The 26,824-nt window shown below is 34.2% G+C and overlaps 1 protein-coding gene across 1 annotated transcript in view; it reads left to right on the top strand.

Moving 5' to 3' along the window:
• Positions 1-211: 211 nt before the first annotated feature.
• IL1RAPL1 (interleukin 1 receptor accessory protein like 1) overlaps positions 212-26,824 on the top strand; it is a gene marked incomplete at its 3' end in the record, with an annotated part of 664,549 nt that continues 637,936 nt past the window's right edge. The window contains exon 1 of the mRNA XM_082011048.1: positions 212-694. Within this exon, the coding sequence (XP_081867174.1) occupies positions 613-694 (82 nt within the window). The 5' untranslated portion in view covers positions 212-612. The remainder of the gene's footprint in view (positions 695-26,824) is intronic.

The following is a 26,824-nucleotide window of genomic DNA, read 5'->3' as shown; positions in this document are numbered from 1 at the left end:
CTAAAAGCAAGTTACAGGAGTCTGCTGGTTCCTCTGGTGCACTCTTATGTTTCCCTTTTTGCTGTTCCCAAGAAGATGGCCAGATTTGTTTTTACTTAATTGTTCATGCCATTGTAAATTTTGTGCTCAATCTGTGGAATTAATAAATAAAAACAAAACTCATGAAGGGCATTATTTTCTTTTTTTCTGTTGGGGTGAGGGAATAGATTATATGATAAAAATAAAGAACTAGATGTTATTTTGCAAGTTTAATGAAAAGTTCATGCTTTTTTCAAGAATAAATTGATTAAAGTTGTTTCATTCAGGAGATTTGTTAGAAAGTTTTAACAGGGACACAATGAATCTTCAATGGGTAGTCAAAACTGAAACTTAAGGACCAGGGTTAAATGTAGCGTGTGCATGTGTTTGTTTTATGGTGATTTTAGTTTATGTATTTTTTCAGGAACAATAGATCATTTTCTGTGCATTAAATTTCTCACAAACACTGTATTCAGCTTTTCCACAATGTCAGTATTACGATTAATTACTTTAAGGTTGTTTCACCACCAGTATAAATTCAGTGTTTCTTTCTTCTTTTTGGTACTCTAGGAAGCAGCCACAGAAAGACAGAAGATGAAAGCGCCTATTCCCAACTTGATTCTCTTGTATGCTACTCTAACTCAGAGCTTGAAGATTGTGACCAAAAGGGGATCAGGTAAGTAAATCTTCATCTCTGTGGTTATGATGTGGTTTAAAAAGAAGCACTTAATATCTGCAAATATATGCTAAGATGTTGTTATGGTGGTTTGGAACATAGCTAGGAGGATTTCAAATTCTGCAGCAAAAGAAGTTGGTAGCGTCTATATATTTTTGGACTACATTGTGTCATGTGAACTTGATGAAAAAAATAAAAAATGTTAAAAACAGATATGTAATGTGAAATCAATGTAACAATTCATCTGCTGAAGGAAAGTTATTCCCAGAAATATTTAACTTACTTAAAAGACTTTGTTGCAGTCAGTGTTGTTAATGTGAGCTACTAGATTTATCTGTTTGACTATATACTTTGTGGTGAAGAATCTCTTGGGTATGAAGATCATGCAGTTTTGGTTTAGGCTACTGATTTTTGTAATACAACAGATAGACCAAGCACATTTAATTTAATAACCATGAAAAGTGAACAACAAAATGTGTTTTTGAAGGGGCTACCTGATACATAGTTGAAGAGTTTAATTCAGCAGAGGAAATACAGGCAGTTTTTCAGAAACCAAGTAGAGGGCAACATGTTACTATATATGAATTATCTTCATATGCAAATAAAGGGAACACCAATGCTGAGACTAACCTAAGTTAAGTGGTTTTGCATTCATTTTTTGTCTGTCACCCTGAAATTCTAATTTTCCCCTCTTTCACTTTTCATTGGATGATGAAAAACTTGTAGGATACTACTTCTGCAAACTATCTTGCTCTGTGGCACTAAAGGACATTAAATCCTTAATGGAAGTCTTAATCCCATGTTAATGGCATTGGTTAATTAGGTTTGTTGTTTCTAGTTATTTTCCTTTTGGCATTTCAGTGATTTAGGTAGTTTTTGTTGTGCTGTTCCAGAAGTCTGGCTTGGATTCTTTTCATACTTTTTAAAATAAGTTTCCAGCTCGAATTGGTTGGTAGTTGTAAACTGGTGCTTAGGGAGGACACAGGTCTTTATACATTTTGGGCAACAGCTTAAATCGTATCTTGTATTTTCGATGGATTGTCTTTGTAACAACATTATGAGACTGATTATGTCTTCAATATTTTAGTGATGGGAAATGTAGATGGAGGGAAGGCAAATAAGGAGTACCACTATAAAGTAAGGTATCCCTCAACCGAGACTTGAGATTAAAATATATTTGGGGTTATTTAAACTCAAGAAAACTGGAATATACGGACTGTGTGCAGAGCAAAGGAATTGGTGATGGGTTTATGTGTTTGTAATATGATGTTGAAGCCTAGATAGATATCATAGATATCATTGGAATATGCCTGGGTGCTGTTGTTCTGTTTAATTAAGTTGAGGCCTCTTAATCCAAATTTAGTATAAAAATGATTGATAATCTTAAAGTGACTTTTACAATGACATCCATTTTTAAGGAACCAAAAAAATAGCCATTCATCAGATACCTGTTACTTGAATGTGACAATAATAAGAACTTGGTTTGTCTTTGCATTTTGTTTCATCATTTTTGCCTTTATGCACTTCCTCTGATTAACCAATGCAAGGAAAAGTGGTAAATATACATTTTAATTTATCTTTGGGAAAGTAATATAATTGCTGTCTAGCAAAAGAGAAGAACATACAATATTTTTTAAGGTGTACAGAATATGTTCTCATCCTGATTCTATAATAAAAAAGAAAAACTGTAATGGAAATCTTTGGATCATACCTTACAGTAACATGAGGTTCTTGATGTTCTCGCATGAGATCTGCTTATCCTGTATATCGTTTCAATTAGCTGTATTGCCACAAGGGCTGTTTGTCATACTGTATGTGCAAAGGAAAAATCTCTCATTTACTGAAATGTCAGATGCTGCTGCCTTTGTTTATGTTGTTTAGGGACTTTAGACTTGAACTTCCACAGTAGGTGGAGTGTAATAACATGTGTGATGCTGCTTAGCTTGTTTTTATTGTTGTTGCTTTTTGGTTTGGTTTAGCTTGGTTTGCTTTGTTTTGCTTTTTCATTTCTTGGGTGCTCAGGAGGCCTGTTTTGCAATCCTGAAGTGTTTCTACAAAGAAAACTTTATTTACTTTAGCAGACATTTTAGCAAAATAAAATTCACTTATCTGTACTGTGAAAATAGAAACGTTTTCCTAAGACTAATGCAACTTATAGTTGGAAGTAGGAAAAAAAAAACCCAACACCTCAGGAAATGGAACTTTAGTTTTATGTGAACATGTTAATCAGAGGCAGAGGATGGCGAGGACGTGGTTTAGTCAGTTGTACTTATGAGTTCACTTCATCCATGAAATATCAACATTAAAGTAAAATGAATAGCAAATAAAGATGTTGGCATATTTTTATACTTACGAGATGTTATAAATATGGAGTAGTAGTATCCACCTTTTAGAGATGTATTGCTTTTATATACTTCCTTCTCTGTTATGGATTAATGTACTAAAAGTAAAGTTGTTGCATTAATATGCTAAATCGTTGTCCTAACTGTAACTTATTCCTTCTAATTCACTTTTGTTGAGCTTATTTGGAAGTACCAAACTGGAAAAAACAGTTCTTGTGTTCTGTATATATTTAACTTCAGTGTTTTATGTTAAAAAGAGATCTATCCTTTGAAATATGTCTTTTCTATACTGTCAGTTGGATTTTTCCTGCTAGAGTACTTCAGCTCTCTTCTTTTGTAAGTTTTTTATCAGCTGTGCTAAAAAGGTAGTGATTAATAAAAGTATGAGTTTCACTATCTGGTAGAAATACGTTCCCAACCACTTACCTGATCTGTCAAGAACATGAAAACCCACCTTCCGAAAGTCAGTGAGGATTCACAGCATGCCAAAAATGTGCAATAATAATTTGTAGGCTCAAATTCTTGTTTTATTTCTAAAAATAGATAACAATTTGGACCATCTATTGGCTTTCAGGAATGGAGTTATATCAAATAATTGGGTATATGTGTAAACAATTAGGATCAATATGGTATTCTTTGTTTATATTGATTGAAAAGCAAGTTAAAACAACATTGCAAAAGAAAGCTTAGGTTGTGCTGCATTGGATTAAATCTCTGATTATGAAAGCTGTCATGCAATGCACTTAAATGACATTACTTAAAGGCAATCCCTGAATCTTTCTACTACTATGTGCTATTCATCATTTACATATAGGGTATAAAAGGAAAAGTATTAATCAAATATTTATTATGTTAGCAGGAAAACATGCTTTAAATTATCTTGCTCACAGCTGTGTGATGTACCTGTTTAACACTTTATCTTGCATGTGTGATTCTGTTTCTGACAGAAGATACATCTTCTTTTTCCAGTTAAGATTTTAAATAATTTTTGAAATACAATGGAACAATTTCAAATTGCTCTTTAATATAGAATAGATTTATTTTGCATTTAGAGCATGTAATAACTATGTTTGTTTCGTAAGAATGGCTGGATGAGCAGTTCCAATAACAATTTCATTAATTAAAAAAAAATTATACAAGAAACTTCTTCCTATATCCACATATGCAAAAAATAAATTAGACAAGCATACCTAGACTTTTCTTGTCAATTATAGTTGAATGCACAACACCTACAAGCTGTAAGGCCTTCTCAAGCAAGAAAGAAAAGATCCTTTGCCTTAAGCTTTGCTGTTCCAACCAGTGACTTCAGAGTAGATATGAAGTTTGTTAGCTGGGTGTTTTAGGTATTCGGTGAAGTCCCCATGAACTTCTGGAGAGGCTTCAGAGCCTGCAACAGTAGCTGCAAAGATGAACTTTCATTTGGCATGTAATGGATATCAGACATGATCTACTAAATGAGAAGCTCACTCCTGTACTACTTGTTGTCTTTTTGAAATATCTCAGAGAATCTTGCTTCATGAAACAATTCCTCTGTTTGATCACCAAAGGAAGAATAAATACTTAAAGCCTACATATTTTGATTCATTCCGCTCATTGTTTTACTGGAATTGGCTTAAAACTCAAAAGCGTAGGAAATAACGCTTGTTTTTTAGAATGATGCCAAACTTCATATAAATTTACAATATGCCTAAAAAGCATGTAGATTTACTTTTTGTGCAGTCCACTGAGTCCCTGTTGCTCAATGAAGTCCTTGATAGTATTTTGAGAACTTTATGGTAGTGAATTTCTAAATGTATTCCTTTCAGTGATTTTTCCTGATATTGTCCTCCTTCATAATTTGAATTAAATTGTAGATTATTTTTTTAGCCACGTGGTTTTAAATCCTTAGAAACTTAAGTTTCTTAAAGTCTGTTCTTTTAAGGGTGAGTGGTATTTGATTGTTTATTTGTGGTGAATAAAGTTTTTGCTTATGAATTATTTAATATTAATCAAAGAGGAAGTAGGTTAGGAAAGAGAGCCTCATGCTGATCTGTACAGATGTTTTTCCCTATAACATGTATGTTAAATAAAATACTTGAACACTGCATTGCCATCTGGTGGTTTTTTTCTAAGTATGCTGAATAGAAAAAGGAAAGAAAGGGATTTTTTGTTAAAAAAAAATATGTTAAAAGGGGGGGGAAGTAAAAATATTTTATTATGTAAACAATGACACCTTGATCAGTATAATTAAACAGTATTAGTGTAATGGCATTTCATACGCTCACATTGCCTAATAGCCATCTGGTTGTTGCCTTGTATCAAAAAAGGTGAGAGTTGTTATTACTGTCTGTAGTTTTCTGTTTTTCTATAGATTATTGTGTCTTATGAGTTAGTTAATATTCTGTGTTCAGTTCTGTTACTGTGAACAGAAATTTTCTTTTCTAGGGCAAATTTATTTTGTGGTGGAATAATTTAACTGGAAGTACAATCTTTCCAATGATGGGTTATTATAATATGTATAAGATCCTTCACATGATTATGATGAGATTAAAGTCTATAGATGTATTTTGTCATGTAGCAGAAGATTACTTCTCTTTTTAGTGTCTAGTATTTCTGTGCCTTAGCTATTATGAATGAATATGTGTGGTTCTAGTTGTTGTACTTGTATGGAAGATCAACATGAAAAAAGGAAGTAAAGAGGTTTGACATTACAACATCAGTATTTCTGGATTTTAATTTGTTTTGTGGGAGCAAAATAGAAGTTTTAAGTAGGTAAAAATTATTCAAGAAATTTTTTTTTGTTCTAAAACTGGTAGAATTCTGAGGAACAGACTAGAAATATATACTAAAAATCTCAAGTAGTTATTCTGTTTGACAAATTCCATACTCTTTAAGAACTATAAGCAGACATTTTTCTAAATTATGTCCCGCTGTGGATTTTTATGAATTATTTGTCATGTAAGAATAAGTATATTTTAGATAATAATATCAGATGTACAAAGGATAACTCTGCACAAACAAGGCAGTTTTTCTTTTTCAAAAACGTTTCTTTTACCTGGAAAAGGGACATGTGATCTGTGCAGTGTAGGCTTTAACATCAACAAAGACAAGATTTTACACCCCATGACAAATGTCATAATGAGAATTCAACAATTTATTTAAAAAAATAATAAAATCCATGGAATGGAAATTCTTCACCTGTGCTATATGTAAGGACTGTATTTACAGAATTCAAGACAGTCTGAGAACTCTGGTCAGGTAGGAAGAATTTTTTAATTTAGGTTACTCATTTGTACCTAATAATTGAATTATGACTAGTTTACAGGAAATAATTTAATATTTATAGCTAGAATCCAGCTTACATGGCAAAAAAGCTTGAGAAATTGCACACAATTAAGTGCTGATGCGTAGCAGAAGTCTGATACCCAGTATTTGCGTATTTGTAGTTTTTATTTATTTCTTTTATAACCCTTCTGGGTGAGTCTTGTTGTCGGAAGTGCATAGTACTACATAAATCATCCCATTCTTCTTAGTGTCTTTCCTTCAGTTGTGCCGTTCTTTTTTTCATTCTGCTTCTGTTTTAATTGCCTAAGTGTTTTCTTTTTGGATTCTTGTCAAAAGGTAATTAGTTGATGGATGTCCGATTGGATCTGATATGCAGTGAATAGTAATCAGGTGCTTCAAAAAATAAATGAATAGACATATATCTATTGTTTTTTTCCTTGTACAATTTATAGGCAGAACACTTGCATATACAGTACTCCAAGTACACTGAGCTTGGAGCAAAGCATTTACAGCAATTAAAAGATATACTTCTTGTAAGCCATAGGAGTTTGTGTCAATTGATATTACTGACCTCTAGCTGTTGTTTTCACTCTGTTACAGAATGTTAGTTTTCCATTATTAATTGATGAGGCTTGTGGCTTGTTGGGTGGTTACACAGAACCAGAAATAATAATTAGAGTCTATCTATGTCTATCTGATACACAAGATTAACTTCTATGAGTAAAGATTTTTAAAGTTGAAACAATTAAGACTACTGTTATTACTAGGAAAATCTTTTTCTGTTTCTCTGTTTGGTGACAAGAAGCAAAAGTATAGTGAAAGTCAATCCTAAGCAAAGATATATGTACCTTTCTTATTGTATTACAGGGACGGGAATATTTTTGCATCATGATCTGATTAAGTGAACCTTATTTCACACAAGGATTGTTTCAAAAAACCACATTTTGAATTGGCATATAAATATGCAGCCTTGTTTGTGGTTGTGGCTGTGGGATTCAATGGGGAAAACTCTGTGAAACATTTTTCTTTTTGAGAGAGAAGAGAGAGAAAGATGAGAGGAAACCTTTACAGTTAAAAGCACGATGGAAATAAACAGAAACCCCTGTTGTTCATTCTCACGCCACTTTCTTATGTCCTCGTCTATTCATTCATTCCACATTCATTTTATTAACACTAATAATCCGCTTTTTATCCTAACTATAAAAGATGTTTTAGTTTACTTTTTGCACCTTTTTTGTTCCAATTTAAAGATGGTTGTTCCTCTCCATTTTAATGTGTAGTAAAAATGAATAAGTTTTATTTTTAATGTTAAAACTTCGTCTTCATTGTTGAAGAATGAATTAACTGGGTGTATCCACTTTCTTGTATTTTACCTAATTACTTCACAAGATATAAACCTGGTATAGTGTGTCAGTGGGGGAGGGTGTTATTTGCTTTCTTGCTTGCACATTTATTTTAAAGATAGAAAATTTTCAGCAACAATACCCTTGAATATATAGTAATGGGGTAATTGAGATGAATGATTGCTTATGCCTGCTGGGAAGGAGGTCTAGATGATCTAGAGTTGTGAAGACTATGTAAATACTCCTCCTCCTTTAACCCTTTCCCTCTCTGTCCTGAACTTTTGTATCTATCTGACAGAACCGTGAGGCTTCCTGGAATTCATATAGCTGACAGAAAAGTTTTACAGCTTGCTATTTTTACGTGGCACCAGGATGTTAAAAGAGAAATTAGTGTCCTTGAGCACCTTATTTAGACAGCAGAAGTATCCATATCCCCGTCTTGCAGACAATTCTGGCAAAGCTATTTATGAAGTTTTCCTTCTTTCTTAATTTATGAAGGAAAAAAACCTACCTGATTGTTGTTAGGAGAAAAGACATGACTTGGTTTTTGTGAATCAAGGAATACTGGAAGAAAGTAGGAGTTAACAATTAACTTATTTAGGAACATTTTGCATATTTGGGCAATTAGAGGATTCCTTTAGTATATGGTTTTGAACTTGGTTGTTTGTTTATGCCAGCTACATATGGGAAACAAGTATTTCTTTATAAGAATACTACTTTGCAATACTGCATGTTTCTTTAGCTATAGAATGTTGTATGTGTTGCATTGCTATGGAGTAATTTTCAATGTATAGTTTTAATTAGAAAAAATTAAAATTGTTCTTGTTGGAAAGAACACTAGTTTTGTTAGTGAGCTTAAACAGATGCTTGGCCATGGGGATGGTTTAGCTCCAATGATCTGTATTTTTTTAAGCTAAGGACACTGTTCAATATGTCAGATGAACACCAATGTTGCAGATTGTTTACTATAGGGGGTGTGGCGGCTATATTATAAAGAAAGAAAGAAACACAATTGTGTGCTGCTAGAGGATTTGGGCAGTAAGGAATGATTGCATCACAAGCATAAATCCTTTGTGACACATTACTTATTTTGGAGACACTATGAAAGCAGTAACTGTTACTTGTCCTGTGAGCATTTATGAACAGGATGGCTGGCATTTTAAAAATAGTTATGTGACCTTTTGTTGTTGCTAGGATCCATACTGATACTTTTCAGAGTCCTGGGAGATGGTGAATAATACCACAGTATATGAAAAGACTGTCTGTGCAGTAGCAAAGGGTCAATGTTTTATAGCATGCAACACATATTAAGAAATGACTAATGATAGTAAAGGAGACAAAACAAAATCTAAAGCCAAAAGGACAGTAATAGATATTCTTACATAGTTCAGTCATTGAGTTTTAGTATCTGTTTAGAATGACTCTCTGCTTCCATGGTCCCTATTTTCCCTGGGAAATGGTAAGCAGTTGTTTCACTGATTGGCATCTGCTGGCAAATGGCCTAGAAGATGTAAAAGAATAAGTGATCTTTGCTCAGAAATAGCTGTTGCAGAAGATTTATTTATTTGAGTATTATGCCATCAATTTTACGTAGAATAATGACTGTAGAGAATAAGGAGAGAAAAAAACTCAAGGACAAGTAATGGCCATCTGATGATAGATTTGTCTTTTTTATTTAAGTGTACTCAGTTGTGAAATATTAAAATATAGAAATAAGAGCTGTGATAATAAGCTTTGCCCATAAGAATATGTTTTGTTGCTACACTTAAAGGAAATTAAAATTGATGAAATCTGTCCTAGATTAAAATACCAACGTCTTATTTCAGAAAGATGGAGGGAGAAAGCACTATTAGTGCTGCATACACAGATATACGGGAAGCAACTTAACATCTAAAGAGAAGGTTGTCCTTTAGATTTCAGTACTGAAACCTTCAGCCATTCTTGCTCAGACTTGTTTTTGCTGTTATGGTCTTTATTTCAAATGCAAAATGCACAACATCAATCACTGCTTTAACATTTATCTTTTTAGCTCTTTTTCAAAAATTTTTTTGTAGTCATAAGGAGAATTATCAGACTGCTGTAATAGTAAATTATGACAGTTATGTTAGTTGAAAGATGAGTGCTTCTGTAATTTTATTGCCTAGCTTTGAACACTTAACTCATTTCAGGAAACAGTCAAGTGTACAGATGCAAAGAAGACAATTGTGTTGAAGCAATCTGCAAATTCATTTGGAGTAGTCCACTTCCACAAATGATTCTTTTTCATCCTTAGCAAAAAAGAGGCAATTTTTATTCACTTCTAAATCAATTTGAGTTCCAATTAAAATAGTTCCAACTGATAATTCCAATTTTAATTACAGAGTCCTTTAGGTTGAAAAGGACATTTTAAGATCATCTAGTATAACCCCCTGGTTCAAGCAACGTCAGCTACAGGAGGATTCTCAGGACTATGTGCAGTTGAATTAAGTGACTTCAGGACTGTTCATAGAATCATAGAATAGTTTGGGTTGGAAGAACTTAGTGCCAAGCCCCCTGCCATGGGCCGGGACATCTGCCACTAGACCAGGTTTCTCAGAGCCCCATCCAACCTGGCCCTGAACACTTCCAGGGATGAGGCATCCACAGCTTCTCTGGGCAACCTGTTCCAGTGCCTCACCACCCTCCTAGTGAAGAATTTCTTCCTTATACTAATCTAAATCTATCCTCCACTTTAAAACTCCCCTTTTCCTATCACTACATGCTCTCGTAAAAAGTCCCTCCCCAGCTTCCTTGTAGGCCCCCTTCAGGTACTGGAAGGCTGCAATGAGGTCTCCCCAGAGCCTTCTCTTGTCCAGGATGAACAACCCCAACCCTCTCAGCCTGTCTTCATACGGAGAGTTGCTCAAGCCCTCTGATTATCTTTGTGGCCCTCCTCTGGACTTACTGCAACAGGTCCATGACCCAGAGCTGAACACAGTAGTCTATGTGAGTTCTCACAGAGCAGAGCAGAGGGGGAGAATCACCTCCCTTGACCTGCTGGCAATGTTTCATTGGATGCATCCCAGGATATGATTGGCCTTCTGGGCTGCAAGTACACATTGCTGGCTCATGTTGAGCTTCTCATCAGCCAATACCCCAAAGTCCTTCTCCTCAGGGCTGCTCACAGTCCATTCTCTGCCTAGCCTGTATTTGTGCTTGGGATTGCTCAGATCCATGTCCAGGACCTTACACTTGGCCTTGTTGTACCTCATGACATTTGCATGGACCCACCTCTCAAGCCTGTCAAGTTCCCTCTGGATGACATCCTTTTCCGCCAGTGTGTTGACCACACCACACAGCTTGGTGTTGTCAGCAAACTTGCTGAGGGTGCACTCAATTGCACCAAATTGCCAACAAAGATGTTAAACTGTTCTTTAAACAATTTTTTAAAAGGAATTTAGGCAAACCTTTTAGAGACTATATGTACATGCTGTAGTCCCTGACCCTCGATTTTTCCAGATTAGAACTTCCGTAAACATCTCTCTTATCGTGGGTTGCCTCACCTCCCAGTGGAAATCGTGGCATGTTTAGGACGATAGCTCTGAATTGCTCTAATGTGGAGCTGTAACATACCAAGGAAACACCTTGAGCTATTGTCATGTCAGGTTCTAAAATTTGACCTACCTGGAAGCAGCGGTAGTTAAAATTACTTGGTACAAGGTGTTCAGGATGCTCAGTTTCTTTCACTGTAAGATTATTTATTTCTTGGAAATTACAGATGTATTTAAACTGTATTGAAACATAAGCCAGTAAGTGAGGCATGTGTCAAGCTACATGGAGAAATGAGTGTGTGTACTGTGTCTTTTATCATTCCCTTGTCATGTCACTTTTAACCATAGTTAATATCCTGGATAATACAAGAAACATAGTATTTTCTTATGGGAAAAGTAATTGGCTAATACTAGGCACTTTTATATAAATTTACTATGACTTTTTTTAATGATGTTTGTCATAGTAGGTAGAACAAAGACAGTGACTTGGGTTATTAAAAATTAAAGAGCAGGCCGTAGAGTCAACAACTTTCAAGAAAAGCAGCAACATACATGGGTTGTCCAGGTAAGAAGAGAACAGACTGAAGTAAAGCTGTTGTTAATACTTTTTTTTTTAAATTACAAGGTTGGCTTGTCTGAAACTCCAAATTTTCTGCCGAACGACCCTGGCCATATAACCCAGAGTGAATCCTGAAGGCAAAAGAGAGATGGGCAAGGAACAATGCAAAATCTATATATATGCATGCATAGATGTCTATGCTATGAGGGAAGGCTCAATTCCTTCCTAGGGATCATGGAGCCTATAGTGATGCTGTGTTTGCAGTGCAGCAAAGGAGGATGGAAAACATGGAGCAATACTGTCAAACTCTGAGCCCTTTCTAATCATCAGGCTGAGCCAAGTATGGCAAGGAGTCCACCTGCCTTTTCTAGGAGTGACTACTGCACGCCTTGTGATTTCACAAGGGGCCTCTTGGAGGCCAGCGAACGCCTGCCTTCATCCTTCTGACTGCCCAGGCCCCTTTAAGCACTTTGCAACAAAATAACTTTTTTTTTGTATCACAGGTTTATTTTTGCCATTGGTGATGTTTTAAATATAACTTATATTTTTATAATTTGAGAGAAAATCAAATTTCAAGTTTTGTATTTTTCTAGGGAACTGAATAAGGGTCAGTAATAGAACATCCTACTTGGATAATTAACATTTTTTAAAAATAATTATTCAGCAGAATTGCAAGCTGGTATAATTTTACAGATATGCATGCATTCATTTTATAGTATATTACTTGCTGTGAAATTTTAGCAAAACACAACCATTAATGGACGAAGTAGGAAGCTTAAAACAGAGAAAAAGTCAGGGAAGAAATCATAGCAAACCATGTTTGTCAGAAAATGTATCTTTATTGGGAAAAGTCATATCAAAAAGGAGGAAGAAATTGTGAAACACTTCAGCCAAAATGTTGCCCATCACTTAATGCCTTCAAACATAGAATGTTTAACTTATTTAAATTTAGTTGCTTCATAGCTTTGCACTGAGATTTTTTTTCATACTATCATTTAACATCATTACCTACTGTCTTTCCTTCGGAGTACTTCAAACTGGTATAAATACACTTCTCCAACCCTTGTATAGGACCTGTATGCAAAATCCTCATGGGTCAAAATGTGGGCACCAGAAAACTTTTGAGGACCTTTAAATAAAAAAAAAAAAAAAAAAAGTCTAGTGTCTTGATGAGTTCACAGCAATTAAAACAATGCATTTCTTAGAAGTACTTGACTTAAACTTTTGTGGTTATGTGTTATATTACATAGAAGAAATAGTGTTTGTTAAGTTCAAAACAGAAGTCTTGAGAATAATGACATTGACAGTCCATTGCTAAGTTGCTGTATTATGCCTTAAAATGCAACATTGCATAGAACAGTTGTCAGAGGGTGAAAAAATTATTTACAAACCCAGGAAATTCAGCATTAGAGCTGAAAAGGATAATTTTAACAAAACTAAAGAGTTTTCGTTGCTTCTTGTTACTAGGTATGATAGAATAGGATGGCTTATGTATTTTAATTGTAACAATTTTTATATATATATTTGAAATGTACTTCTTAAAAAACACTTAAAATAATTCATATATAAGATTTGAGATGAGGAAAACACCTATTATTTCTTTTTCTCAAATTTACAAAGAAAACAAAGCCATGGTAAACATATTTCAGTCTATTAATAAGTTTCATTGATTTCCTTGAAATAACTGCCAGCTGTTACTAGCATATGAACTTTTTTTTTTTACAGTTTCTTGTTAAATTGTCAGAGGTCTGTGCAATGGCATAAAAATAATAAGATGATTTAACAAAAAATAGTCTGGACAGGGTGTCATTTAACAGTTTATCAGTGTAAGAGTTTACTACAACAGTACATCAAAATGCAAGAGGTAATTGCCCCTCCCCCCCCCAAAAAAAAAGAAGAAAAAAACCCCTTAACCTGCTATAAAAAGCAGAGGATAATTTTTAGGAGGTAATGCCCTAGAGAAGCTGTTAGTTCTCCTCCACAATAAGATTCTACTAGAAAGCAGCTGTCCTTGGTGTCATCTGACTAGTGCAATGTCATTTGTAATTCAGGGCAAACTTAAGAGAATTGAAATTTTATTAATATTTAACCAGGTGGACTGCTTTATTCTCTCTTTACTTTGTTTCACTTTGTCACTGTTAAGTAATGCACGTGTCACAAACCTGGATTTCAAAGTAGGTCATGCTGTTCTTATACACATACAAAACTAGCACGTTTTGTATGCATTTGTTGAAGACAATTACGTTAAAATGCTGCTGTTGATACCAAATCTAGAGCAGGTGCTGCACTCAGGATTCACTGTAGCTCGTATCTACAAATGCTGTTGTTTTCAGTGGGGAGATCAGTCATTCATTTCAAACTGTGCTTGAACAAGACCATTCACTTTCTCACTATCAATGTATTGTGTGTTTGAAACATCTAAAATTTTCCTTTCTGGTACATCTAACCATGAGATCCAAAGAAAATACTGAAGTACTGTGCTAAGTCTCCAGAATTAATAAGTTTGGGGAGAGAAGAGGCTTGATTTTTTGTTGTTGTTGTTGTTTCCTTGATTGGTTGGTTGTAGTTGTTCTGTATGACTCCGTCTTTCACTAAAAGCTAGATAAGGAAGAAATGCATGTTCCATGGTACTTTAAGACTTTTTCCCATTTATTTCCTTCAGTATAGATACACAAAGTGCATGAAGTAACAACCTATGGTAGTTGCCCATCACTGAACAGCAAATTTTAAGATGTTCCTGGGCTGAGAAACTCAAGAAAGGGCTTCAAAGCTGGTTTTCTGTGCCAAGATGTATTCATCAACTTCAAGATACTGACAATTGTGATTGACAGAGAGAGAGAGGCCTCTGTGTCATGCACATAATTTCCTACTTATCTGTAGATGGTGAAACAACCATCCTTCTCAAATACATTGCTGTTGAAGATTTTATGTCCAAGTTCTGAATTTTGTCAAGCAGAACTTTAGTTTTATTTAAACTGAAAATCACAGGAATCTAGTTTTCTGACATAGACAGTTGCAACTGTTAGTAATATATAGGAACTCTTGGAAGTTAATTACTGTGACACTCTGTGCCATGTAATTTTAAAAGTATTTGATTCTCTAATTGTTTGCTTACATCAAAGCTGCTTTGTTACACTCTGAAAACTTTGCAGTTCCTTTTTTTTTCTAATTGCAATTACTAAAAATAATTTAATTTAATTTATGTTTTATTAGGTTGATTTCACTAATATGTTCTTTGAACATAGCTCTTCGTTTTCTCTCCTATTTGCCTGGTCTTAATTTCTAGGCCAAATTTAGTATGAAGGCTTTAAATCTTGTCTCCCTCTTATGGGAAAGGTCAGGCATCAAGTTCCATCACACTCTAGAGAGCAGAAGAATGTGTTATGTATGCTTTATTCACAGTCTTCGCTGCTGTGATGAATCCTCAATGATAAGTCACAAGTGAGAGTTATTTCTGTTTCCATTTACTTCAGTCAAAATAAAGGTGAACTTCCTGCTTTTTACCCTCCTTGAAGACATATTTCTTTCTTGCTGGGCTTTAATGTGTGTTTGTGGATTATTATGGGTTTTGGATTTCTTTTTTATTGTAGTTAGTTTTGGTATAAGTAATACAGGGCTGTGTATTTTGTTCGTTTTGGGGGGGGGCGGAAATTGTAATGCCTGCTGAACAAGTCTCTGTTTTGACTTACAGGAGCATAATAACTTAAATATAAATGATCGAAGTTGCCTGTGTATATGAAAAATAAATGAATATGGAATTGATAAGAGAACTTCCATTTGAGTGAGGTAAAAATGGATTTAGGTACTGTTAAATCTGAAGTAAAGTTTGTAATTTTAGAACTTTACTGAAACAGTGATATGACAGGTTCTTGTGTAGTGTTATATTTTTTATTTTGTACATTTTGTACTTGTGATGGTTAGTTTCACTTTAAGATTCATCTTCCCTTCAAAATACATAGGAAAACAGTTGCCTTATACCTATTGATAAATTATGCATACTGTGTAGCTCTCAGTCCTGAACCTGAATTCACAAGTAATGAAAATTCACAGAGCAAGATTTAAGACAAAAAGATAAAATATGCAAACAGCAAATATTCTAAGAAAAAGAGTTCACAAAGATATAAATATTTTTTCAATAATTGGTGACCTTTTAGTGTTTTTTTTCAGAGACGATTATCCGTTACAATTTTTTTTGCACATCTTTCTTATTTGGCTTGTTATTTTCATAGATGCAGACCTATTTAATTATCATTAACCTTCTTCCTTAGGTCTTTTTTTAGTGCCATAAGTCTGATCTCTTTATTAAGATTAGATAATTTTTAAAATATAACTTAACTTCGGTAGGTTTGTGTAGAGTTGGTTACTTAACCTGAGCAAGAGGTCCACATTCTGACCCTGAGGATTTTTTTTTCTGATACGTTTTAGAGATTTTACATTGACACATTGTTCTCTGTTCAGTGCATTCCCATTTTCAACCCAATGAATGTTGAAAACATCTTTCAATATTTTGAAAGATTGCAACTGTGATTATACCTATTTTTAGATAAGGAAAAATAGAATACCAAAATATGAGGTAGTTTGTTGGTACAAAACTGTACAGCTTTTAAAATGGAGTTATATATCCATATATGCTACTGCTTATATGTTTTATATATATGCACAGCTTTTTCATTGAAATAAAAATATTAGTTTTAATTAGAATAATAGAATTATAGAATGGTTTGGATTGGAAGTGACCTTTAAAGATTAGCTAGTCCAAGCCCCCTTGCTTCTCTGGGCAAGCTGTTCCAGTATCTCACCACCCTCATTGTAAAAAGATTCTTCTTTATCTAAAGTAATCTTCAGATAATCTAAACCTACCCTCTTTTAGTTTAAAACCATTGCCCCTTGTCCTGTCACTGCAGGCCCCGGTGAAAAGTCTCTCTCCACCTTTCTTATAAGCCCCCTTTATGTATTAAAGACCTCAATAAAGTCTCCCTGGAGCCTTCTCTTCTCCAGGCTGAACAACCCCAACTGTCTCAGCTTTTCTTCAGAGGAGAGGCGTTTGAGCTCTCTGACTATTCTGGTGGCCCTCTTCTGGACCTGCTCTAACAGGTCCATGTCTTTCTTGTGCTGGGGACCCCAGAGCTGGACACAGTACTCCAGGTGGTGTCTTATAAGAGCTGAGTAGAGGGGGCAAATCACTTCCCTTGACCTCCTGGCCATACTTCTTTTTATTCTTTTTATAAATCTTCTCAACATGAGTCACAATGGTATTAAAAAGCAACTTGATGCATACGTAAACTATTGGCATACTCTTTGAGAAACTTTTCAGAAGCAAGATAATGTAATGATGCTAACTATATAGAAACATTCCCAAATATACTAATTTTAAGTGGAATATATCACATTTTAAAAACATGAGCAAGAGTTGCTTATAGAAGGATAGTGAAAGAAGAGGTGGTTTGTTGTATTATTGCTCTACACAATCCATCTTTATATTTTTGTCATGAGAATATGGTTAAATAGCATGGTGTGGATTTCCCATGCTACAACTGTTAGTAGAATAATATTGAAGTGCTTTTTGACCACAATAAATTCCACAATAAATTATTTTTTTCAAATTTACATGGTTTTGTTGACACAAAGATTTAGACATGAGCTGAAGCTGGCTGAGCCAAGTTATACTTTTGATTTTTCATATTTCTTTTGTAGGATAATTCAGGTTGGAGGAGACCTTTGGAGGTCTCAAGTTTAAAGCAAGGCCAGCTCTGAGATCAGGCCAGGTTGCTCAGGGCTTTATCCACATGAGTCTTTAAAAATCTCCAGGGATAGAGCTTGCACAGATTCTCTGGGCAATTGACTCTGTTACTTTTGGACTCTTGCCTTCTGCTAGGGCTCTCCTATTACAGAATATTCTCTCATAGTTCAGAATGAGCTAATGCATGAATTAAAAGCTATGCCTGATGTAGACTTTCAAAACCAAAAAAAACTAAAAAAAACAAGAAAACATGCAGAATTTGTTATCTGATAACAGACTTCATTGATAAAACTAATTTGCAGCAAAATTAAAAAAAAATAAAAAGAAATAAAAATAAGTAAAGTAACTTTTTCCTTTAAAAAAACTCCATGATGAAACCAAAAGAGAGAATTAATATTCAATTACGTCAACTTTCTGCATAATTTGTTTCCATATGTATGCTTTTCTTTTATCTAAGCTTTGTTCTTTCTTTTCCTTAAGGCAATTTATTACTTCTGTAAAATGCTAGTAGAAATTAATTTCTGATGTGAATAAAAACCTGATGGACCTCTCCATTTTTTATTTTGTTGACATATAGAGGTAGTTAATTTCATTGCACTACCTTAAAAATTTATGATATGAAATGTGGGTTTTCTAAATAAATCACAGTTCTGATTTCTCTAATATATTAGTGGTTAGTGTAAGACCATTGGAACCCACTACGTGATTGGGAAGAATTTTAGAGAATTTAAAAAAATGCTTTAAATCTCTTAATTCTTCTGATCGCTAGAATAAATACATTCTTTTTAATTCCATGAAGTGTAGCTAGCTCTGTCAATAAAACCTACTATCAAAAAATCTGTTTTTAAGTTGATACATATCTAGTGTACTAGAATAACTCATTGAAACAATGAATGACACTAAGTATTGAGTAACAACCTTATATTTTCATTAGCTAGTTTATATGACTTTCTGAAAGAGGGCAATAATAAGCATTGTTATACTTTGTCTTTGGAAAAAAAAAACCCAAAAGCTAACCTAAATAACTACAAAATCAAAAACATTTTTTGTAGGGAAAATGTAGGGAGCATTTAGAAGTCTTAACTCATATTACTTCTTTTAATTAGGAAATAGGCAGAAAAATCCTAAATCACACAGTTTCAATCATTCAAAAAGACTCATCCTTATCGTTATAGGAATCCAGCAATATTATTGTCAATAAAATATCCAGTCATAATAAGAGCCTACAGCTATATTAACAGCGTTGATTACTATTGTTTCAGTAAAGCTTCAGTTCATAACTTTTAACAGGACAACAATGCCAGTTACTGGTTTGAGAAATCCATTATGGCTCTTAATTAGATAGGTAAATTTTAGTAACTTATACTGTTGCAGCACTGTTTTTGTTTAAGGATATGGACAAGGAAAGGTTTGTTAGGAAGCACAGTATCTTTTACTAGATGAAGGGGTGCTTTTTTCAAGAAGGTCATCTTTGTCACTGTCAGGTCATTTGGGGAAGCAGATCACCTGGAAGAGAGTGTATATAACTCAGGGATGTATTGAAAAATAAAATAAATTCTTAAGGATTTAACCCAAAGTCAATGGAGGCAATAACTAAGCTGGACTGTCATGAAACTATTCCATTTCTGTTGGGCTTTATAATTCAAAAGTAACCATGGTCTAGTTTACAATTCTTTAAGGGAATGTTATTATTGTAAGAAAGACTTTCCTGTCCCTAACAAACAGAATTTTTCCATTCTTCAACATATAAAAGCTTACTTGAATTTTGTATGATTTATTTTATAGTTACCTGCATCTCCTGTATATAGAGAGTAAATTTTTCTGAATATTATTTTTCTGCAGATTACATTTTTTAATATCCTAGTTTTTGTAAAAATATATTATCTCTACCTACATGCCTAAGCTCTGTTTTTTTAATATATGACTTAAAACTATAGAAGTATGCAAACTGATGGAAATTGTGGCAGGGCAGGGGGACAAAGAAGTTCCAGCATGGTTAGGGATATTGTCTGTTTCAGATGGGATCAATGGATGGGATTGAATATTTTTCATGGAAAGCACTAAAACATTTGTAGATAAATCTCCTTGGCCACAATTAACTTTCCAACAGAATTTTAATCCATAATTTAAACTTTGTTTTAAAGGGTAAAAAGGACACTTTTGGGGTCTTCCAAATAGGATGTTCCGGTTTCTAATACCTTATTCAAGACTCTGCTGGGTATCTGTAGAATATCATGCTCAAGGATGGACCATTGAGACAGTGGTCAGATTTTGTGGGGTTTGCTTTGTTTGTTAGTTTTGCTTTCCTTCTGAAGTTGACATCCAAAGGGATTAGTGTGTCAGCTCAGAAGTTAATCACAGGTAATTAAATTGATCCGTATATAGCTAAACTTAGAGTCTTAAAGAAGGGTTGAATTGCTTCCACTGAAAAAAAAGAGATAAATCTCTGGCCAGAGGTAGGAGAGGAGGTGATTTAAAAACAAAAAAACGAAGCAAAATGAAAAAGCAAATTCTGAATTAATTTTGTTTTGTGTAATATTCTATTTTCTTCAGTTCCCAAGACAGTTATAGAGTTACATCTGGAAAGATGCTTTAAAATAAAATACAAATGTGATAAACAAAACAGTCCTAAAGCACAGCCGCTCACATTTAATGCTGACACTTTGAACTGGTTTTTAGAAGTGTTCAGTTACTGATTTTCTCTCAGTCTTGGCTATCATGGGATTATGCAAAGGTGAAGCACTCTAAGGTGAAGGGAAAACTGACTTTTTAAAACAAAATCTGGATGAGCAACTTTAAACTGAGCTTGTACTGAATTGCAAGTCCCACACAGAGCATCAATGGCATAAGCCTGCTTCATGTGAGAAGGATCTATGTAGTGAACCAGCTGCAGCTAGGGAGAGATAGACAAAGGTGCAACATCAGTTTGAAGAGATCTCCACATGTAATAATTTGGAATCTTCCAATCAGTTGTGTATAACAGCCAAGCCATTCTTATATAAAGCCAGCTATGTTGGTTTATTTCAGATGTTGCAAGATCCAGGGAATATTATCCTGAACAAGTAACAGACATAATTTACATATTGACTTTAGTATACTTAATCATGGCAAATGTATTCCCACACAAAATATTTTATAAGAAAAATGTTAACTTACCAAATAAGGTACTTCACTAGGAATGTGTATTAAAAAAAAAAGTTTAAAAATAAACCAGAGAACATAAAAATCTCAATCTTCAGTCTACCATGATAATTTCTTAGATTTTAATTATGTCCATGTTAATATTCTGTACTTTTTCAAATGCAACCTTTACTCCTTTCTGGATACTCACTTGATTCTATTCAACAATAGCTTTATCCAACAGTCCAGCTCTTTTGGCAAGTTTCCCTCTTCTCTTTTGTGTTGTTATTGAGCTTCTCAACTTGACAATCTGTGTATAGAAAGTACTTCCTCTAGTTGCTTTTCAAGATCACTGCTCTTGACAATCAAATTCATCAAAAGTCTTTAGAATAAGTTCACAACAGATGTAAATCTTTTCAGTTTCAAGAAACTCAGTAGATTTCCAGTGAATTGTATGCCATTTTGTTCTTTTACTTGAGAAGAAATAAAATGGCAAATTCCTCATCAATTATAGCCCTTAGGAATCTTCCATGTATTTTAAAATAGCCTGAACTTTTACATACTTTCTCCCAATAATTGATTCTAGGATTGTATTGCCTTTATTAGGCACAGAAAGTGCAATAGTTTAACTGCATTATTTCATGAGATGCCCTAGAGGCATAAAAATTTGGACACATATCTGAGTCACAGCTCCTGTGTCATTCTTGTTCTGGGCAAGAAGGGTAGTAACTTGCTGGTGGCCTAATTTTACTAGCACAAAGTTTCCAGGTCCTCCTTTACCATCTCTTCCTATCTGTGTAGCTTCAATTCTCTGGCCAGCAAATGCTCCTTGATCCAACTTTTCGACAGACTGAACAAAGAGTGAGGGGGGATGTTACCTTGCATTAGTCTTGAGAAAGTGCCTTGTTCAGTAGCTGTTGAGCCCTTCAATTTTCGTCTCGCTCCAGTAGGAGCTCTATTGTGTTTTGACATTTATAAGTACATATAAAATAAAGACAAAGAATAAAGTGGTGATGTTAGAGTCAAATTAATTTTGCCTGCAGTTCAACTAGATTATGGATGGATCTTCAACTTCTGCACTTTTCATGTGTTTACTTAATGTTTTAAAGAGAGTTTCTAATCTTTAGGGAGGGGCTAGGTTTTCTTCAGTGTTTGCAAAACAACACATACAGATTTAAATCAGTGGAGCTATGGACTGAGTCCAGATGACCACTTTAAAAGCAAAATGTTGTTTTAGATGTCAAATGTCGGAAGTCAGTATTTGACTTCTGAAATTCTCCTTTTGACCATCAATGAGGATTTTTCTGTTTGTTTCTCTATGCATGGTTATATACCTTTTTATTTATTTTACTGTGTTGCACTGTACATCCCCGATATGCTGACTGACAACTTTTTCTAAACATTTCCTCTAACGTTATGGTTCTAGGATAGATTCTATTATATGGCATCACATTTATTTCTTCTGACTCTGTTCAGTGTAGTGTATATTTGTGCCTTCTGGTCTGAAATATGTTAGTAGATCAAAAATAACGCGATGAGATAACCTGTTTGGCGGTGGAGAGGACTGGCAGGGCTGCAGTCATGTAGACTGCATGGTATGTTTGACATTTCTACAAAATCATTGTATTAAATTAATAGCCACATCCTTTTCAAGCCCGTAAAATTTGGCTCTGCTTTTAAATTTATGTTATGATCACAGGGAGGAGAAATTTTCTTTTCTAATGTTTGACTTTTATAAATGCACCATAATTCAAAGCCATGACTGTGCAGTGTTACCTTACCAAGGAATGAAGTTAAGCAAACACCCTTCAGCTGAAGGCAGGTTCTGCAAAATACTTTGAGACAAAATTTAAATATTGCAAGTTATATGTTACATAGCATTGTGGAGTCAGGTGCTTCTCAGTTTAAATATCTCAGCTAGAACATGTGTCTCAACTATTTTTGATACTTTTCTGGCGTGGGAGCTCATATGGTAGAGATCCTCTCAACTGCCAACAGCTAAAGAATTCACTTATAGTAATTTCTAAAAATAAAGGTGGCAGTCAATTTAGACTTTGTGTTAAACAGCACAGGGAAGGAAAGATTGAAACATGGATTTGGGCATAAGCTTGCAGTTTTATTAAAAATTGCAGTCCACATAAAGCAGATAGGAAACTGCAATGTTAAAAGCTCTCTTAAAACCAATAGATGTTGTTACTGTATTGAGTTAATCAATGCATGAAGGAAAAAATCTTGTTCAACTCCACCAAAATTTTTTATATTTTTCAGAGTTCTCTTACTTCTCTGTGTGTTATTGCTAGGATTCTGGGTTATGGACTATTTTTGGTCTAGAGATAAATTTATCCATTCTAATTTTAGGAAGTTAAACAGGTAGTGTTGCAGCAGATTTTTCAATTACAATATTGTACTAAAAATAATGTAACATAATTCAGTAAAGAAGGCTTAATAAAAAAAGAAGCATTTCTTGCTTTTTGAGAGAAGAGTTAAAGATTACTTGGCTTAAAGGCAATGATTTTATCTTTAGGTCTGGACATGATGAGCTATTTTATAATGCATATGGCTATCATATATATGAAACTGTTTTGGGACCTTTCAAAATTTTATCCTCACTTCAAGAGAGAAATTTTAGAAATGCAGAGGAAAGTGACTGAGGTCTAAGGAACTGTGGTTTTGTGGAAGCTCTTGATTTTTACCATCAAGAGCATAGGACGAGTTTGGACACTTAATGTTCAATACCACAAAGGCTAAGAGAAGAGGCACCTGGTTCAGAAGGAAACATGACAGAACACCTCCATGGATCTTTAGCCTTAGAGGCTTTCCAAAATCCCACGACAAACCTAAGCTTCACTGATGCCTGTATCATACACTTCCATGAATGGTTTGAGGCACTTCCCTCTCTCCTTTCCTTCAATATTTAGTCAGTTGATACAACCATCTAATTGTCTGCAAAGAAGACACATTTCTTCCATGATGTATGTGCAGAGCAGAAAACAATGTTGTTTATTCAAACTTATTTTTCATCTTTCATCAGTAATGTGAGCCTTACTAGCATTTTCTAAAGCATGTAACATCTGTCTCATTGCACATAAGAAACTTGAGTGGTCTAATGAAAGTGATGTTTTGCTTAGTAATACGATGTAACACTTCATCTCAATGTTCCAAGAAAAAAATCACTCTGTTCTTTTCCTCTGACCTCCTGCATTGCACATTGCTTCATGTTTCTTTTCCCCAGGCAGGAACTGACTATTAAATACATTTGTCTGCCTTTATTCAGCTACAGTTCTCAGAGTTTGTTTACTGTGAATATATGATATTCTTTTAAAACATTTTCCTGGACTGTAATTATATAATAACTACATACATTCCTACTTGCTTAAATGAAGGGTACACGGAGTGAAGAGAAGATCAAAATCACTGATAATACTCAAACGCTCAGAAGCTGACTTTAAATTTGTAAAATCCAGGCTTTCTTTAAAAGATTGAGAAATTGAGTGAGTATTTTCATCTTTTTGATTACTTAATTAATCTATCTTTGAAGTAAGAATACCTACAAAACTGTCTTTAAAAGATACATCTTCTATCAATATCAGTTTTTAAATTCTGCATCTGAAAAATAGAAAACAAATCACCTCCACAAAAATTGTCTTTTGTTTTTTTGGAAAGATTGATACTTAGTTATCCTTCTACTTCCAAGCACTGTAAGTAGCTTCACAGGGTGCTACTGTATATAAAATTCCAGTAGGTTTACAATCGACCCAGACTACTGTCACTTATGTGATAGTAGCTTTATGTTGCCTGATCATATCTATTTTGGTCTATACTGGGAATATATGTTCACTGCTTTTGGAAGCAATAGGACACCTGTAATTTATTCCTGTAATGATGCAGAAAAATGAACAGTAAAAGGTTTATACTCTTCCGTCTTTGCCTTGCCTTCTTCCTTTCTTCCCCCCACTCCCCTTAGAAAAGCAAGCATGTGTTTAACTTTATTTTCTCAACAGAAGCTTTAGTGACATCTCAAAGTAATAAAATGTGATTGTAATTGTGTACTTCCCCACGTATATCAATGAAAGCAAGAAGATTCTTTTCAATTAGGATGATGCATGTTTAACCTGAGAACACAGAGAATACACGAACATTCACAGGCATTTTGTGCAAGAATCTTTCCAAATAATTTGGTGGAAGCTAGATCAAAGGCAGAAAAAAAATCTGAGCACTGCTGTAAATAAAAGAGATAAATAGTTGAATCTACAGATGGATTCATCAGAGAACCACTAAGCTCTTTATTTTAGTCAGAAGAAACTAATAATGATTGATTTGGTTACAACATACTCTGTCGCTTTCTCCACAGAAAAATTGTTGTTTCTCACATTCAGTTGTTGAATGGAGGACACCACCCATTCTAATTTCCACTAACTTCTTGTAAACCTGACTAAATTCTTTAAATTTATCTTTAGCCAATTTAGATTCATCACGAGACCAATGTTCATCTGAATTATTCCTGTGGGAATGATTTTTTACAGTTAATTAGGCATTCATTAACTAATAGCCAGTAAAAAGCAAGAAGTTTCTTAGTTCAACTGTTATCAATAAATTAACCCTGTTCTTCCTGGTTAATTTTTTAGACATAGAAAAATTCAGGGAAAGATCCTTTCTGCCTTCTTGGAAAAATACTTATGCTGTAAATCAAATGCTAGAGGACATGGTAAACATTTCTCCCACTGATGTCAAAATCAGTGTAAGAAAATTCACAGAGTTATGATTTCTTTAGATTTAATTTTTCTTCCTTCACTGTGTTGACATTATGGAAAATGAGTTTTACTTTATATGATGTCTGGTTCTACATCCTGCTGTATTTGATTCTGTATTCTGGAATCAGTCAGTATTAGCATACTCTTTCACTTAAGTACATTCACTGAAAATAATGGAACACTTTGTTTTTCAGTTATGCAGATTACTTATATGTCTAAATATACTCAAGTAAGTTTCAGTCATTTCTGCTTTTATTTCTGGCAATTTTTTATTTCCTACATTTTCTTTTCCTTCAACACATGGAGATTTTTCATGTTTATTATGCTATAACGGAAGCCCGATTTAGTCTTCTGATTTCCGCTTTTCCTAGAGCTTTAGAGAATAATTGAGACTTGTTTTAAAAGACCAGTCTACTGTAGGCTGATTCTCCTCATTTGCACCAGTTTAACAGGGTCTTCCTGACTCTCACAGTGTTATTATCTGCTGATTACTCATGAATCAGACACTCAGACAAATGTCTGATATGTCAATGCTAATAGGAAATTAAATTGTTATATTATGTATTTTAATAAGTGCTAGAGACAAGTCAATGGATATTACTGTGTAACCACTGATTTGATTAAAAAGAAAAAAAAATCTAACCTGAATATTTAGGGTTTTTAAATGAATTGGAATGGCTTGCAATCAAATAATGTTCAAGCAAGTATAATATAAGCATTCCATAGTGCACTTCAAGGGTTTGTCTGAGATTCAGAGGAGCAAATGATGCAAGAAATAGAATAATGGAATATGCATGTCTAAGACATGGTCTTCAAAGAGAGAACAAGATTTTTTAACATAGACATACATTTTTTCTAATTATTCCTACTTTTAAAGTGTACTTTAATAGACGTAGTCTGAGGATTACTCAACTATTCTACTTTGTACTTTAACTCAGGTCTGATTTTTCTCCTTTTGGATGGTTCGATAAATCCTTTGGGAAACTGTTACCATTATTTCATTGTTTTAATACCCCAGTGCTTGATTCCAGGCATTTATCTGCTGCATATTCAAAAACTTATCCTAACACTGAGGACTGATCCTGTGTCCTGAGGAAACACAGCAGAAGGCATTGAAGATAATCAAATAAATACGTTTCTAGTACACATTATCAAGCTTTCAAAGGTACATGTGCTTGCGTGCTGTAGTTTGCTCTAGATGGGCCAGGCTGGAGGTAGCTCTTCATAACTGTGTACAATCATTGAAGAACTTTATGGTGTGAAAGCATAGTAGCTGTAGGAACTTTTCTGCTACAGACATGTTTATTTATGGTTACAGGATGGCGTAGGCTGGAGCTCCTTTCTCTGTATCTTTCAAACTTTTTGTTGCATAGTTCTAGCCTGTGTCTTGGCAAGAAGAACCTGAATTATTTGACTATTTCTTTTAGTTTTTTTTTTTTAACAATATATGAAAAGTATCTTACAATCTCTATTAACCAGCAGGTATAACACTGCTAGGCTAC

The sequence above is a fragment of the Phaethon aethereus genome (genome assembly GCF_964289735.1).
Source record: "Phaethon aethereus genome assembly, chromosome: 1".
Taxonomy (NCBI): domain Eukaryota; kingdom Metazoa; phylum Chordata; class Aves; order Phaethontiformes; family Phaethontidae; genus Phaethon; species Phaethon aethereus.
This window is presented reverse-complemented; position numbering and strand designations above follow the sequence as displayed.